The following is a 15,787-nucleotide window of genomic DNA, read 5'->3' on the forward strand; positions in this document are numbered from 1 at the left end:
TTCTAAACAAGAACATGGGTTCTAAACAAGAAGCAAAACTGTTGGTGTCTCTGCAGACACAGGCATGGCGAAGGCTGCACTGTGAAGATGTGAATGGCACATGTGGTGTCTTCATTTGTGCTTTTTTTCTCCTAAAAACTGAGTTAAATAGTTAAATTTAACTCAGTTAAATAGTGTGGACTGATAATAAACATTCTTCTAACATTTATGTCATAAGAGCTGTCAGTTATTGCAGTTCCAGGTATTTTCATGCTTTATATACATGCACCACCTATATGCTACATATATATGTCAAAAAGCAAGATGGAAAAGTAGTTTGTGGGACTAATTTTGTAGTTTTGTTTTGGTCACAGGTAGACGCTGCAAAGAGGCAATGTAACATGCAGGTTTCTCGGCTGACAGAAGAAGTTTCAGCTCTTCAGATGGTATGGAGTTGATTGATAAAAATATTTTCAGTAGCAAAACATTCAAGACTTCTAAGACTTTAACTAAGACTTTTGCTGATCAAATACTTCCACTAGAATTCAGTATTTTAGGTGAATCAACATGTGATTAATGAGTAATTGTGTAGGACAGTCCTCTCTCGCTGTATAGCACATTACATCCTGCATGCCTCCAGACATGAGTTCACAGGAATTTTGACAGTGAGATCTGTGCTCTAGAATATATTTCCCATGTGATGGCACTTCTTAAGTATCCCTGTTTCTTTCAGTGATACACTGAACTCAGCCATCCATGCTTATCTGTAGTTGTGTGTGTAGAAAGGAAAGCTGATATGAAAGCTGAGAAAGTATCCTAAGAGAAAGTCTGTGGATCACAGACATCCTATTTCTAAATGAACCAGGAATTTGTAATAAATTATGCAGGTTACTAGAAGAATTCAGTGCTTATGCACCTATTTATGCATTAAATTTCTTTTTAAAAGGTTTCATTTGATATGTCTCGGTCTGTATATTGAATGATCCTATGGAGAAAATAATGAGCGGGTAAACAAAATCAAATGCATCCTTGGCAGCAGCAAGAACTGCATTTACACTGGGTGATGTTTGGCTTCAGTATTTCTTGAATTTTTATTTTGAGTTATTAAATCTTATTTTAAAATTGCTTTTATGAAAAGGAATGTGGAGAAAAACAAAGTCAAATTGAACGAGCCATTAGAGAAAAGAGAGCAGTGGAAGAAGAACTTGAAAAGGTAAGGCAATTGTATGTATTTTACATCACATTTAAGATCTCTTTACAGAAGGAAAAATACATAGGTTTTTTTTCCATTTTTCATGTATTTTTGTCTTAATTATTTTATTTTTGAGTAGATTTTTCCTAATTGTAAATTTTCATATATTTACGTTAAGGGTTTTTTTTTTAATCCAGAAGGTCTTTTAAAGCTGCAACACCAAACTGAAAAAGAAAGTTCTTTGAAAAATGTAAAAAGTAAAAGAGAGATGTTTAGCATAAGCAAAAGAATGCTGGTACATATTCCAGTTAAGATCAATAGACAGAACACAAAATAAATGTCTGATCAGATCATTGGAAACTTTTCTCTTTTTCAAGTGGAAGCAACAATGTTAGAAATACAATTATGTTTTAAATCATGGGAAAATAGGATTCAATGAGGAGTAAACTGACATGTAATTTACTCTTCAGATTTACAGGGAGCACAGAGAGCATGAATCTGACAGTAGGAAGCTGGAGCAGCTGCATCAGAAGTATTTATTTGCAGAAGCTGCCAAGGATGACCTGCAGCGGAGTCTGCAGGTGACACAAAATAAACTGAAACAGCTGGAAATGAAGTAAGTCATGTTACAGATGTTTACAGAAGTTAAAAGAGAAAGCAGTGGAAATTACTTGGACTATTTAAACTTTTCAATGTGTGCTGTTAGGGCTTTGTCAAATCTTTTTATTCAGTAGCAGACATGGTATCAAGATACCATAATTGTGAAACTAAGATTGATTTTATCAATTCCATCATCATGATAAAGTTCTTTGCTGATTTGTGGATAGCTCCCAGTCTATTTCTTTCATTCTCTGGTTCAGGAGTTGTTCAGTTCTTCAGTTGCAGCCAGACTTTCCTTCTCTTTTAGCTCTGAGGAAGAGAAATCCCGTTGCCAGGAAGTTATCTGTAAATTGCAAAGCACTCTGGATTCAGAAAGAGAAAAGAGTTCCTTTGTCAGTGAACAAAGACTAAAACTTCAGCAGGAGAATGAACAATTGCAAAATGAAATGGAGGCTTTGAGAAAACTGGCAGTAGAGGCTCAAAAAAAAGCTAAAATAAAGGTATGGGTTTTTTGTTTTCTCTTTGTAATACAAGGCTAATATTTGCTTAGTAAGGCAGCAGTTCTAAGAAAAATAGCATAAAATGTTTGAACAAAGATTGAGAGTTTCAGTGATGCTTCCTGGTTGCTGCTTAAAAATAGTGTTATTGTTGCATTGTGTGTCCTCAGAATCCATGGGGGAACTCAATCTCTGCTAATTAAATTGCATTTTAATGTGTATTAAATTCTCCTTGATCAGAAGACCCCAAATGTTCCTTGCTTTAAATAAGCAATGAATAGATTAAATAATGCAATTCCCAATCTTTGTTTATTTATTGTCTCTCATGCGTCAGAAGTCGTTGCCTGTCTGACTTTCTGCCCACAGAAACATGTTCCATTAAATGCCCCTGAGCAGGCTGCAGGTGGGATAAGGAATCAGTAGTAACCTCAACAGATTCAGGGTACCTGTGGCTTCTGGAGGGAGGAACAGCTTTCATCCTTGATGTACTTTCTGAAAGCTGGTCCTTTCCCCTCTGCAGTGTAAAGATACCAAAGAAAGGGATCTGAGGATCTGGAGCAATGAAGACAACCTCAGTAAGCAGTTTTACAGGGTGTGAGTAGGCACCAGCTCAAATCTGGTTTTCACTTTGCACTACAAGATAAAGAAAGCTATGAAATCGAGCAGGGACTCTTGTACAAGTCCAGAACCCTTTGCTTAAACAAAGGATGACAATCTTGTAACAGAGAGGTGGTGGATGTGAAGCACAGAAAGCAGATACTAAATCTTTGTCTGTCTTGTTTTTAATCAGGCAGGCTTCCATTACGGTCACAGATAAGATTGACTGCTTGATTTCATTTCCCTCTGATGTACCAAGGGTTGCAGATGCAGTTATGAAACTCCTAACACATTTAGCTAGATGAAAAAGAGCCAACTTGTTTCTGTGGAGGAAACACAAGAGAGAAGAATAAAGATTACTTAGAAAAATAAGCATACACAGCTCATTATCCTTTATTGTCAGTTGTCCTATTTGCTTAAATTGGCTTTGGGAACACGTATCTCTGAGTATATAATTAGAAGTTTAATTATTGTATCTTACACACTTTCAACAAATGTTAATAAATTTAGCTCAGGCGTTGTAAAACAAATGAAAAAAAAAAGGTAAAGAGTAAGAGACTTGATTGTGCTGGATTTGTGGGGTTTTTTTAGATAAGCACAATGGAGCATGAGCATGCAGTGAAAGAACATGGGTATGAAGCTCGACTCAGGGAGATGGAGGACACCACTCACAAGTCCACCACTGAGCTCAGACGTCTCTTGGTAGCCCAGCAGAAAGCAACAAACAGGTGGAAAGAAGAAACAAAAAACCTCACTGAAACTGCAGAAGCCAGGATCAGTAAGCTGAAGTAAGTGCAGTTTTGTTCCCCTTCTGTAAAGTGGGGTTCAGATACTGTTTGGGGAATGGCAGTAGGTGAAATATTTGTGGTGAAAAACCACGAAGGGCAAACCATCCAGAGACTCAAAGATGTGCTTGCAGCAAAAGAAAGAGTGATCTAAACAGAATCTCTGATGCTCTCTGAAGTAAAACTTTCACTGTTTCATTACTTTGTTCATAATGTGTGAGGTTTTGTAATGACAAAAAGTAAATGGAATATATTGCTTTTGATTTTTCTCTTTCAAGTTACAGCACGGTCAATTTAGACTATTTTAACTTTGGATTATGAGAACTTTTGTACCTCTTCAGAAAAGCCATAAGATCAGTTGTGGAGTGAATCTCCAGACTTCTAAAATAAACTGGACAAAAACCTCTTGGAGTGTACATCTAATGTGCTCTTCTGAGCAGTTGCTGTTATAAATGAAGATAAAAATAGGTTGTGTGATTCTCCTAAGAAAAAATATGGTATAAATTTTTATTTTTTCTTAATTAATCCATATTTCTAAGCTGATGCTTGTATTTTGGAGTGTAGAATACAAGAATATTTTCAGTTTTGCAAGGGTCCCCTATGCTTCATTTAATTTCTAGGCACTGGAAGCACTGTCAGATAGCTCAAGTAGGCCATTAATTTGAGATTAAATTAGCCTAGTATTTTTACAGAACTGTAGAGAAGTTTGTCTTCAAGATCTCCTCCTCTTCTTTGAAACTGGTTAAAAATTGGAGGAGGCTGACACACTGGTCCACAATAACTGCTAAACTAGGAAGCCTTATTTGATAAGTCTAATTTTTTAAAATTTAAGTAGTTAGGAAGGAATATAGCATTGCATTACCTTTCAGTGGGTTTGAGAACAAAAATTCAGGTTATGTAGCTTTGTTAACTTGATAAATTTGAAGCAGCCCTTTAGTCACTTAGAGTGATGCACTCAGGTGGTTCTTTGCTCAGAGTGATTTTAGAAGTTGCTTTGCTATCATGTTAACGTGGAAGCAAAGCTTTTCCCTATTAAAATTGGGAACCTGTGAATTCTACCTTTCCTTTGGGGTAGTCTTGGGGTTTTTTCATGTCTTATTATTAATGTAATGCTTTACATATTCTCAGCTTCAATCATATTTCCAGTATCCCATACAATTTCTGTAGCTACAGTTTCTGAAGCATAGCTTGGCTGTCAGAATTCCAGTGGTGTGAGTGGAATTAGATCCCAGCTCTCTAAACACTAGCCAGGAAAATCTACCTTGCCACTACTGTTAACCTGGACATCCCTCTTTGCAGTGAAGTATGTGCTCACCTTTACCTTCCCTAAGCAAACTGTTACAGGGGGCTCTTTACCTTATCTGTTCAGATACAGGCTGGCTTTATTTTCCCTTAAAACATCCTTCATTTTGCAAAGGTTGTTATCAATCAGTTCTTTAGGAAAGGGAAAAGCCTCTTTCAGAAGACAAGAGTATTGAGCCTGTTTGTGAGACACTGGGAGCTGATTCACTGGCAGTTTTAGTGGTGTAGTTTCACTGTATGTAATTAGCTGGCTCTTACTGATACTGTTTTAGCTTCTTTTGTAAATGCACTAACTGGAGAAGAAAATGATTTGCCATCTTTCGTGCTAAGGTAAATTTTAGCTCTTAAACTTGTAGTTTATTTTCTGTAAATCAAAATACAAAACTTCATAGCTGAGCATCTAGGTTCATCATTAGATCCTGGATGTGGTTCAGCAAGTTCCACTTAAAAGGAGAAAATTGCAGACTTCCAAAATAATTAAAGTTATCTGTGATATAGCTGTTTTCCCTCTAAAAGCTTTACTGTTCAGTGTTAAAATGTTGTTACAGCAGACCAAAAGATTTAGACCTTATTTATCTGCAGCAAAATGCTGACATAGAAAATACAAGGAAGTCTGCTTTGTGAACCTAGATGAAAAGTGGGTAATAAATCTTGAAAATGTCCCTATTTATGTGACTTCAGTAGATATTTTGGTGCAAGTCTAAAAGCTAAGTCAGTTACTTTATGATATGGTTTTGTGTGCTATGCCTTTTCATACTGTATAAGCTAGAAATAGAAGTCTTTATAGAAGACTTAGAAGAAGAAATAGAAGTCTCTGCATTTGCTCTACCTGGCAAGGAAGCTGGCAACAGAAACAAGAGGGTTGTCATTTAGACTGACATGAGGAATTTGGTGTTAAATCTGTGCAGTGATGCTCTGATATCATGGTGACAAGTAGCCTAAATGAACCTTATCAGTATTATCTGGAAATTTGAAAGCCAGCTTATTTTTCACTTTATATGCATTGCCAGACACTCAGCAATGTAGTGCAAAATGCAGTTGGTATGAAAATCAGCTCCAGAATTTACTTTGTAGTAGTTATTCAGCACAGAAGTCCTTGCTTATACTATAAATGTATAATTATCATATTTCTTTTCATCTATCACAATAACATTTTGACTGCAGGTACAGAGCAGCAAATAGCTTCTTACTGTGTTGGAAGCTAAAATCAAGTTGCTGATTATTTAAAAAGCAGAATAATTTTGCAGCAAATGCATTTATCAGGGAAATTTCACTAAGAACACAAAATAAGACTGGTAATGGATTAATTAATCTATTGCTAATTAAATGCTGTGTTTGAGGGTCTCTTGAGGCTAATGCAGGAAATGTTCTCACCAAGCCTCATGGTGGGGTCCAAGGGAACAGAGGATCCATGTAAATATGTGAGCAAATGCAGAGGATGTGTTGGTGACATGTAGCAGAATTAAATTTTTTAACAAAAATACAATTTTTAACAAGAATGATTACTTTTGCAGCATGCTAACGTGTTTTATAGCTGAGTGGTTTTCTAGGAAGTTAGAAACTTCCTAACCAAGTCCTGTCCATGTGTGTGGGGGAAGCATTTTAGATTGCATTGCACCAGGAGGTTGCTGTTAGTGCAGCTCCCATAAACACTGACTCAGTGTCCCAGTTGTTAGTGTAGGTGTTTCCCATTCCTTTGCATGAAAGTCATGGTGGTTTTCCAGTTCTGTCCTCATTGCTTTCATTTCCCATGTGAAGGTGTCTGAAGCATTTTGGTTTCTTTATTAAACTGACCAGCAGCAGCTGCTAACTTTTCCACATTCCATGCTGCTCATTTGTCATGTTCTAAGTCTGCAGGGTTTTGTTGGTGAGATGTAATCCATATACACAAAGGAAGCATTAAATAATTTCAAATAATTCTAAGCAATGAAGCAGCACCAGTGAATGTTAGGGGGTTTTTGATCTGAAAACAAAATTTAAGTAAAAGTACATTTTGCAAACTGTAATGATAGAGAGATAGAGATATAAAAACCATAAGAATCTAGTAGATCAGTGAAAAACCTGTTGGTAGAAGTGTTGATAAGCAAATTGATACTTCCAGACTTCATTGAAAATTATTTGTGCTTTTCTGGACCTTTAGATCTCATTCAAGTTAATTGCTGATAAAACTGAACCTGGAATTCAGAACCAGGGCTGAAACAGGAGGCAGTGCACTGAATACTTGTAGACTAAATTACATTTACATTTTCTTCATACAAATGGATTACAGTCTTCATTTATGAGAAAAGCTTTCTTCCCTCTGAGCATCTTAAGATGCTGCATGCATCTTAAGGAGAATTTATGGGTAACAGACCTCATCTTTACCTTGCAGAAGGGCAAGGAACCAGTTTTGCTTCCCTCTCCTTTTGCCAGTCAAGCCTGAAGGTATCTAAGGAGGTCACTGCTCCTTGTGACACAGGTCATCATTCCAAATACAAACCTTGCTCTTGGCAGCATGGCCAACAACTCACTGCCAAGTTTTTTCCCTTTACTCCCACAGTGTCTACTCTGGCAGAGTCAGAAACCAAACTGCTCTGACCCCTGATTGCATCCATGGTAAATGGACTTGGAGTTCTCATGATATGTACTGAAGTGAACTTAGACAGCAAATGCTGGCAATTATAAAATAGTAGTAAAATAGTATAAAGTGAGTTATCACTGTAAAAAGTTGTTTTAAAAAGGCATCTTTCATATTCTTTATAGGAATTAATTGGAAAACAGAAGTATAGAAATTTTTTAAAACTGTCAAACTTCTTTCATAACACAAAGATCTTCTAAGTCTTGGTGAATAATTTAAGTATTTTATGTTCATCAGATTAACTGATTCTTGAGTTACTAATTTATTCTTTCCCCCTCCTCCTCTATATGTGGAATGTTGTCCAAGTAATCTAAATAACCAAATCAGACTTAATGTTGAAAAAGCCATTTTGATCTCCAGTGTCACTTCTCCACAGATGGGTGTTGAATTTGATAAGAACTAGAAGCAATCCATGTTGCTGCTGTTGCTGATCTACAGGGTGCAGAGCTTCCAATTATCAAGCTTTAGGCTCTCAGTTTGAATGTCCCAAAATTTTAAGGTGATCTGCCTTTGACAGTCATGGTAAAAAAATCAGTGTCAAGTGCTTTTTACTTTTCTTGACTTCATTTGAAAGAATTTATTTTTGAAAGAAATGAGGCAAGCATGCACAAGTTTTTAAAGGCTCTTGCACTATAAACCAGAAGAATGGTTCCTCTGGTCACATTTGGGGGAAGGGACTGCCTGAGACTGCTTTTGTTACCTTCCAGCATCACTGTAAAGCTCTGTAGCTCTTCAGACTTCAGCCAAGAAAAATAAATGACAGCACATAGGAAGTGGAATCAGCAATACCAAAGGGATGTTTAGGAAATTTGTAAATTGGAAGGAAATAAACCTCAGTAACAGCAGAACAAAGGGTAGAGTGGGAAGGGTTGAAAGAGACAGTTCTGACAGCAGAATTCAGGCAAAACCAGGGTAATTCAGTCTGCCAGCATCTGCTCAAATAAAATGAAGTGACAGACTCTATGCAAGTTTTAAAAATAAGGGAAGATGATTGATTTGTTCTGTAAAGCCCACCTTTACAGGTCCATAGATAAATGCACAAATACAAAAGATGGTTAATCATATCTGCCATCTCATTGGCATGTATTTTTTGTAGCTTTTTATGTCCTTACCCTGAGAATGAAAAGTTGGGGTAAAGAGAGAGAGAATTTTGCAGGTAAGCAGATAAACCCTTGCCACACTCTGCACCAGTGGCCAACACCAAGAGCTTATTTTTGCTGAACATGATTCTGGTTGGAGCAAGAATAAGATTCACATGGATAAACAAAATTTTCTACTGAATCAAATGACTGAATTATCCCAGAATGCCCTTCAAGTGGACTAGATCTGGGCAACTGCAGACAGGGAAAAAGGTCAATCCTCTAACTTGAAAACTGACAGGAAATTGACAGTTCTCTCGACTTTGCCATGGATATTGCTTTGGCCTGTCAGACACACAGATGATTGTTAAGTTTAGGCACGGTTTAGCTTGAATAGGGGTAGAAATAGAATAGAAATAGGATAGAATAGGTATACACAGGTCTGTTCTTCTACAAAACAGTGCATCAAACAATTTATAAACATTGGCTTAAACGATAAAGGGGGTAAGTTTGTTTCCATGAAACATTGCATTTGAGGAGCTTTAAAATCTGAACTCTTTAATTAAAGAAGTAATAAAATGCAGTAATAATACACAATGTCAACAAACAAATTAATAATCCTATTTGTCTGCTATTATTGTGTAGTAGCAAGATATAACTTTTGGGGGGGGATAAAAAAAACACTTCCATTTATTTGAGTAACTACACAGAATGGCTTAATTTCCTCTGTAGTCACTTGCATTATAATTGTCAGTACTTAACAAAAGGGAAATCCTTGCTATATTGTTTTTATATTTAAAGACTTTGCTTAGCTTAAGCCATCTGACTGCAGCTATTTTGGGTGTCTTTGTTCCAGTTTTTGCCTCTGACACATTTCTTTGTCATAGTTGGAGTCCCTGACTCATCGGTAGGCATGTGTGGGGTTTGGAGTTGTCTGTTTTTATCTTTTCTGTGATTGGAAATAGTCTGCCTCTGAGGAATGACCTTTTTTGGTGGCACTGTATGAAATGTTGGCTATGAATGCTTTCTCCTTTTCCCTGCATCCTGAAGAGTATATGGAGTGAATTGCATGGCATCTTGAGATGAGGAAGTCGCCTCTTTTTCTGAAACATTATTCTTGGCTGCACTTGTGCAATGTTTGGCAGCCATAGCTGCTTATTTTAAGATGTTCATTAAAGAAAAAAAAATATTACCAGGATGAGAGACAGCTGCAGGTACTGGCAGTATACAAAATTCATAATTACTAAGAGTAACTGAAGCATATTATAGTATAATTCAACCAAAGAAACAGCTGGCACATGCTATATTTGTCATGAGAGCTTTGCAGAAAGTACTTGCTGCAGCTGGTGGATTTATCACCCGTCTGCTGAAATGCTGGAAGCTCACCTTTTGTTTCCTACTCACTTAGCAAAGACAATGTGCAGTGGGAGCTGGTGTAATTATCCAGCAGTTGGGGTTATTGCTCAGTTCTAATACTGAGATCCCACAAGTTGTGTTTGGGGGAGGGTTAACACTCAGAATGAATCAACTGTCTAGCTCAATAGCCATCACATTTCCTGATGCTTACAAGGTTAAACTGTTTCCTTTTAAATATGTGTTCAGTGTGATCTCATTATAAAAATAATTTCTTGATCACAGCTGTGTATGAGCCTGTAAACTGTGTTTATGGTCTGTGCTGCTAAGCATGCTAATTCCACACCTCAGCACAGGAGACAGGCTCCTTTCAGTAACTCAGAATTTTTAGGGCACCTAAAAATTGGTCTGCTATATTGAAAATGCCTCATTTGATGCTTGGTACTAATTACAGAGGACAAATTACAAAAATAGTGTTACATACTAACATACTGCCTTGATCCCGCAATCTTAAGTATTACTTTATATAAAAGTGTTCACATGTGATAACAGGTACAACCTAGATGTGATTTTAACTGTTTAACAACATTGAAATATGTGCCTATGTACTTTCATTACTATGAAAGCTCAAAGTTGTTGAAGTTTTTGTGATATCTACCTGGGACTGGTGAAAGAGGTTAAGAAGGTGGGTTGAGAACAGGTGAGTGGAAAGTCCTCAGCAGATGTAGCGGTGACCTGATGTTACACATGCATTGCAACCTTGTATTTCAGGTGCCATGTATCAAACTTTTACAAAGTACCAAGTTTAAGAGTTTATAAAAGCAAGTCATTGTTGAGAACTAAGTGTCATCATTAAAATAGCAGACTTTAAGGTGAAAATCTGAGGTTAAAGTATCTGTACCTTACCTCCATTCCCTCAAAAAGAATAAAGGCTTTAGCTTCCCCTGCAGTTTCAGCAACAGGTAGAGCATTTAAGGTGAGGTGGTGGAGACTGGTCAGAGGTTGGAGCAGCTCACTTAGGTTTGCATCTTTCCCTGGCCAAAATTACTGCAGTTGTGTCTTCAATCATCCTTCTTCTTATTGCTGAACAGCAATAACTGTTTCCTTTAGGCACCAGCTCAGAGATTTTCTGTCATAACCCAGATGTTTTTTGTCTTCAAAACTGTGTAAATTGAAGATCACTAAAACTCATTCAGTATAAAAGTCAAAAGACTGTTTTGAAGTAGGTGCTATTTTCCTTTTCCTCACAAAGTGTCACATTGTTGTCTGTCTCACAAGTATAGAATGAGTTATTTTTAGGTACTTCAAAGCACCCTTAAAATGCCTACATTGAGGTCTGGTTATGGAACACTAATTAGAATGTTAATCTCAATATTGAACTTACTGTGCAAAATGCAGCTTATATTTATTACATACTAGATAGCATGCCTCCAAAATAAGGTCCAATAAACAGGGAAAAAAAACCCTGTAAAATGTCAAGTGCTCTTGACAAAGTCTTGCTGATTCCAACAAATACATCTTGTTCCTCTGCCATTACACTTTTGAATGCACAGCATGAAGAAGTGCTGCGTGGTGCTTTTGAAATGGGTGGTTTAAGAGTAACCCTGCAATTAAAACCCACCATAAGCCTCCACAATTCAGGGAACTATCTATGAAATTACATTCCAATAACTGAAGTACTCCTGTTTGCCAATCAGCATCTTTTCTTCTGATTCCCAGAAGTGAGCTGCGTCAACAAAAACTCCGTAGCCAGGAGCTCATTTCCCAGCTGGAAATAGCAAATGAGAAGGTAACTGAGGTAAGATAATGACTGATGTGACAGCTACTTTCAGTGTGCATACACTTAAGATCTTAGCAGAAACCTATTTAGGTGAGTTATGTTGATGGCTTAGAGAAAATTAAGGATTTTTGACAGGGCTAGTCAGTACCAGTTGGGAAGCCTCACTGTTTCTTGCTGACTGACACGTTCCAATGGCAGGAAGACAAATGAACTTTACTCTCAAATTACAGAAGTGAAAGGGGAAATCATCTTTCTGTCTTTCTAAGTGACTAATGTAGCAATTCTGGACAAATTTCAGGAAGTGTTTCTGAACTTAACTTCTGCCTGTGAATCCCTGCAAGCCCCTACACAGGAGCAGGCACACTGGGATTATGGATAATGCGGCACATACAGACACCAAGTTCTCCATGGGCTGTGTGTATGCACAATTTACATCCTGTGTCCATGTATGAATGTAGCTAAAAGCATTATCCATTAAAGATGAAGGGCAGGGTTGTTTTGGAATGTGCATTGTTCAATAATTAATGGGCACTTTAGGAAAGGGCTTTCCTGTCAGCCTTATAAATCTGGGCTAACATCCAGTTCTATCCAGAATAAGTCCTTCTGTCTTGTTTTTTTGTAGTGCAGTGTTATTTAGAGGACAAAAATTATATGAGAAGTGAGTAAAGGCTGGTTAAAAAAGGCTTTGTACAGACCCTTTGAAGCAAACAGGAGATCTGTAGCAGGTTTATCATCCCATTTGTATTATCTACTGTATTCCTTTTTCTTCTGAGCTAAATAGCTAAACCATTTCTGTTGTAAGGTTGCATGGATTAAATAACCTGAATTAAAATGTTAGCCTTAATCCATCTTGCTTCAAGGTGGTGAAATGAGTAAAACTTGCCCTGTAGATTGATTGATTGGAAAAGTCAGATGATGTCACATTTGAGCTGGAAATTCTCTAAAATGTGTTAGCAGTTTGTCCTCTGGCTTTTATTGTAGGGGGAAAATAGTTCCACTTCTGACATTCCTCTTCTGTTAAGCTTTTTTTTTTGCTACAGAATGAGTGGGTTCAGTGAAAAAGAACTTGGCATTGTGATGAGAGATTCTGTTTCCACAGGACGAGACGCTGATGATGGAGTATCGGGAACACATCGACAGGCTTCAGAGGCGGCTGAGCCAGGCAGAACAGAGAGCAGCCACAGCGTCCCAGCAGGTACCCAGCTCACAAAAAGTCTTATCCAAGCACATGGAATGTGCAAAAGTACTCATTTGACATCATTCCTCAGGCAGAGGTGATCACTGATGAGCATTATTACCAACACGATTTTAACAAGCTTGTATTTTGGACATGTCAATTTCTGACAGGATGTTTATTTGACAGCTTAGGTTTGTTTGTGGAATTTGATATGAATGACACCTGCATGGTTCAAAATGTGTGAATGAAGGTGTACAGGCCTTTCCAAATCCTTAAATAACTGTAGCTCCTGTCTGCTGGTCTGCTGGAGTGTACCCACTGCAGTTACCACTGGCTGTGTGCAACAGCTGCAGCAGCTCCTGCAGTGGTGAAAATCGTGCAGACAGAGTAGGAAATGCTTGTTTCTTTCCAGGCCATTGGAGAGGTAAAGGAGAGAGAGTGTATCCCTCTTGGTATTCAATTTTTCCATAGTGTTTCAGCTGTACAACTTGAAGCAAACCCCATGGGGGTTTATACACTGAGTTCATTTTTTTGCCAAGGAAGTTCATTACTCAAGTTGGCCTCCTATTAAGTAAAGATGGTCTTTCTGCCTCCTGATTTTTTTTTTACAGTGATTTAGGAAAACCATTTGCAAATTACAGCTTGTTAATGTGGGTGACCCCATGTGAGCTGAAGAGAGGAGAGATGTTTGGCTGACCTAAATTGCTCAGTTAGGACAAATGGCATTTTTTTCCCAACAGCAGTGAATAAATGGGCATAGCTGCCAAGCTGTCATAACATAAGCTGTGGTTCCTGGCTCTAAATGCTCCCTGTCATGACAAGGTCTATTCAGCTGCTGAAGAGGAATTTATTTTTTTTAACCTCCTGTTTGTTATGTGGATCTGTTTAGCTCTAATGCTTCCAAGATGCTGTCTTCCCATAAACCCCCAAACATCCTCATGTCACATTTCAAGGGAATAAACTTGTGGCCTTGGTGCCCATACAGGAAGAGGTCTTGCTGTTCCTAGAAGAAACATTGGTAATTAGCTGTTCCTCACCAGGCTTTCTCTGAAAGATAACAAAGAGATCTGATGTTGTGCAGCCCAAATGCTGTTGCCAGACTTCAGAACTGCCTTGCCCTCATGGCAGAGGTTACTGCAGAGGCCTGGCTGCTCTCTAGTGACTTCGCAACTGCTGTGCCAAGCCTCTTCCTTTTTCTCTCCACGCCAAAAAAAAACATGCTGGCATTGTCTCTGCTAAAGGTCTCCAGTAGTGCTGGCAAGAATGTCCCCTCTTCTGAGTCTGGGTATTTATTCTCTCCTAGGCCCCAGAAGCTTGAATGTTCACAAGTGAATTCCATCAGAGTAATGAGTCTCTCTATTCCTAACCTGTAGGCTGAGGGCTGCTTTCTGGCTTGTGTGTTGTCACTACTTTATCCACCTTCACTTGTATCAGATATAGACTAGAGCTGCACTAGGAGGGAGCCTAAAAATTACCCATTTATTGTGGTCAATTCAATGACTGTAAGGCTTAGCTTATTCTGAAATAATAGTGATTCAATAAGAACCATAAAAAAATACAAAATGATGCTTGCACAAATTTCAAACATCTATCCTGTACATGTCTTTTAAAGTGTATTCCTGCTACCTACCATCTTGTATTCTCTGGGATCTGAATTAAGACAAAAGCAGTAGTCATCTACAGAGTGCATTGTAAATTCTGCTGTTCATCCCAAATTCACACTGCCAGTGCTTTTTCCCCCTCCTTCATAACACATTCAGCATGGAAGTTCTACTGTTACTGTTACTTTGATCCTACAAAGAATTATTATGATGCTATCATCTGCTTGTGTTTCATTACAGCTCAGCCTGATGACTACACAGAATAAAAAAGCTGTTTCCCTGAAGGATCTGGAAACTATTTAAACACGTGTTTTTATCATTCATTTATCAACTCCCATGCTGGGAGTTAGAAGGTTGCTGGAAAAACTTCATATTGGAGCACTACAGTCAAAAGCACAGCAAGGCTTGTAAAACTTAAATTCTGGTAAGAAAAGGAGTGGATGAAGATCCTGTCTCTGTATCCACAATAAAGATTGGAAGAAGTCTGCAAAATGTTGTCATTGAAGTCCTTTAATGTGGCAAATGAAAAAATCTGGCACAGTGCTGTGGCACATTCAGGGTTTTTTGGTCTAAAATCCAGTAGCTCCAACTGTGACGAGATTGTGTACAGGCAGTAGGTAACACTTGTGTTGAAATTCGTCTTGGCTTTGCTCATGTGCAGTCAGTATCTTTAATTTTTCATTATAGTGCTGGTAACTTGGGAACACATTGAAGATCCTTTGTGAATTGTAATTAGACTCATTACAGCATGAGTGCCAGAGTTGCTCTTTTGTTGGTCAGTGTTTGAGCTGCATGATGCCTCCGTTGCCTTCCAGTGTCAAGAATTCAGTTTGGTTTGGTTTGATGGCCCTAAGGTGCAGGTAATAATGAAAATGCTGCTGTGGCTATTCAGCTCATTCCTAAGCTCTGTCATCTTCCTGCATTTGGGCTTTTTCTTCTTACTATACTAGTAATTTCATAATTATTTTACAATTCCTTGCTTTTCTGTTGGTCTGCTCCCTTGGTTTGGACATATCTGGGAAATTCCATTCTCTTATTTCAATTTGCACAAAGGTAAATCATGAAGCCCTTATGCCCTTTGAAATAGTGGGTTTCAGCTGTGCAGATGCCAAGATGTGGAAATCCTCATGTACATGGGGTTTTTTTGTTAGTTGAGACAGTTCATAGCTATCATTCTACAATTGCAGCCAAACTCCATTTTCTCTTTTAGCATATATTACAAGCATTT

General features: G+C 37.9%; 1 protein-coding gene across 3 annotated transcripts in view; it reads left to right on the top strand.

The window, feature by feature from the left end:
* The window catches only part of SCLT1 (sodium channel and clathrin linker 1), a 29,681-nt gene extending 14,722 nt beyond the window's left edge, over nt 1-14,959 (top strand). The window contains exons 14-21 of one of the 3 annotated variants that reach the window (XM_084204065.1): nt 354-425; nt 1,118-1,192; nt 1,642-1,787; nt 2,079-2,271; nt 3,457-3,653; nt 11,721-11,799; nt 12,881-12,976; nt 14,800-14,959. In XM_084204065.1, the coding sequence (XP_084060191.1) occupies nt 354-425; nt 1,118-1,192; nt 1,642-1,787; nt 2,079-2,271; nt 3,457-3,653; nt 11,721-11,799; nt 12,881-12,976; nt 14,800-14,862 (921 nt within the window). In that variant the 3' untranslated portion in view covers nt 14,863-14,959. The remainder of the gene's footprint in view (nt 1-353; nt 426-1,117; nt 1,193-1,641; nt 1,788-2,078; nt 2,272-3,456; nt 3,654-11,720; nt 11,800-12,880; nt 12,977-14,799) is intronic. The other 2 variants (XM_084204066.1, XR_014616096.1) reach the window with 2 other exon arrangements.
* Nucleotides 14,960-15,787: the final 828 nt, after the last annotated feature.

Source organism: Fringilla coelebs (genome assembly GCF_963513975.1).
Source record: "Fringilla coelebs genome assembly, chromosome: 4".
Lineage (NCBI taxonomy): Eukaryota > Metazoa > Chordata > Aves > Passeriformes > Fringillidae > Fringilla > Fringilla coelebs.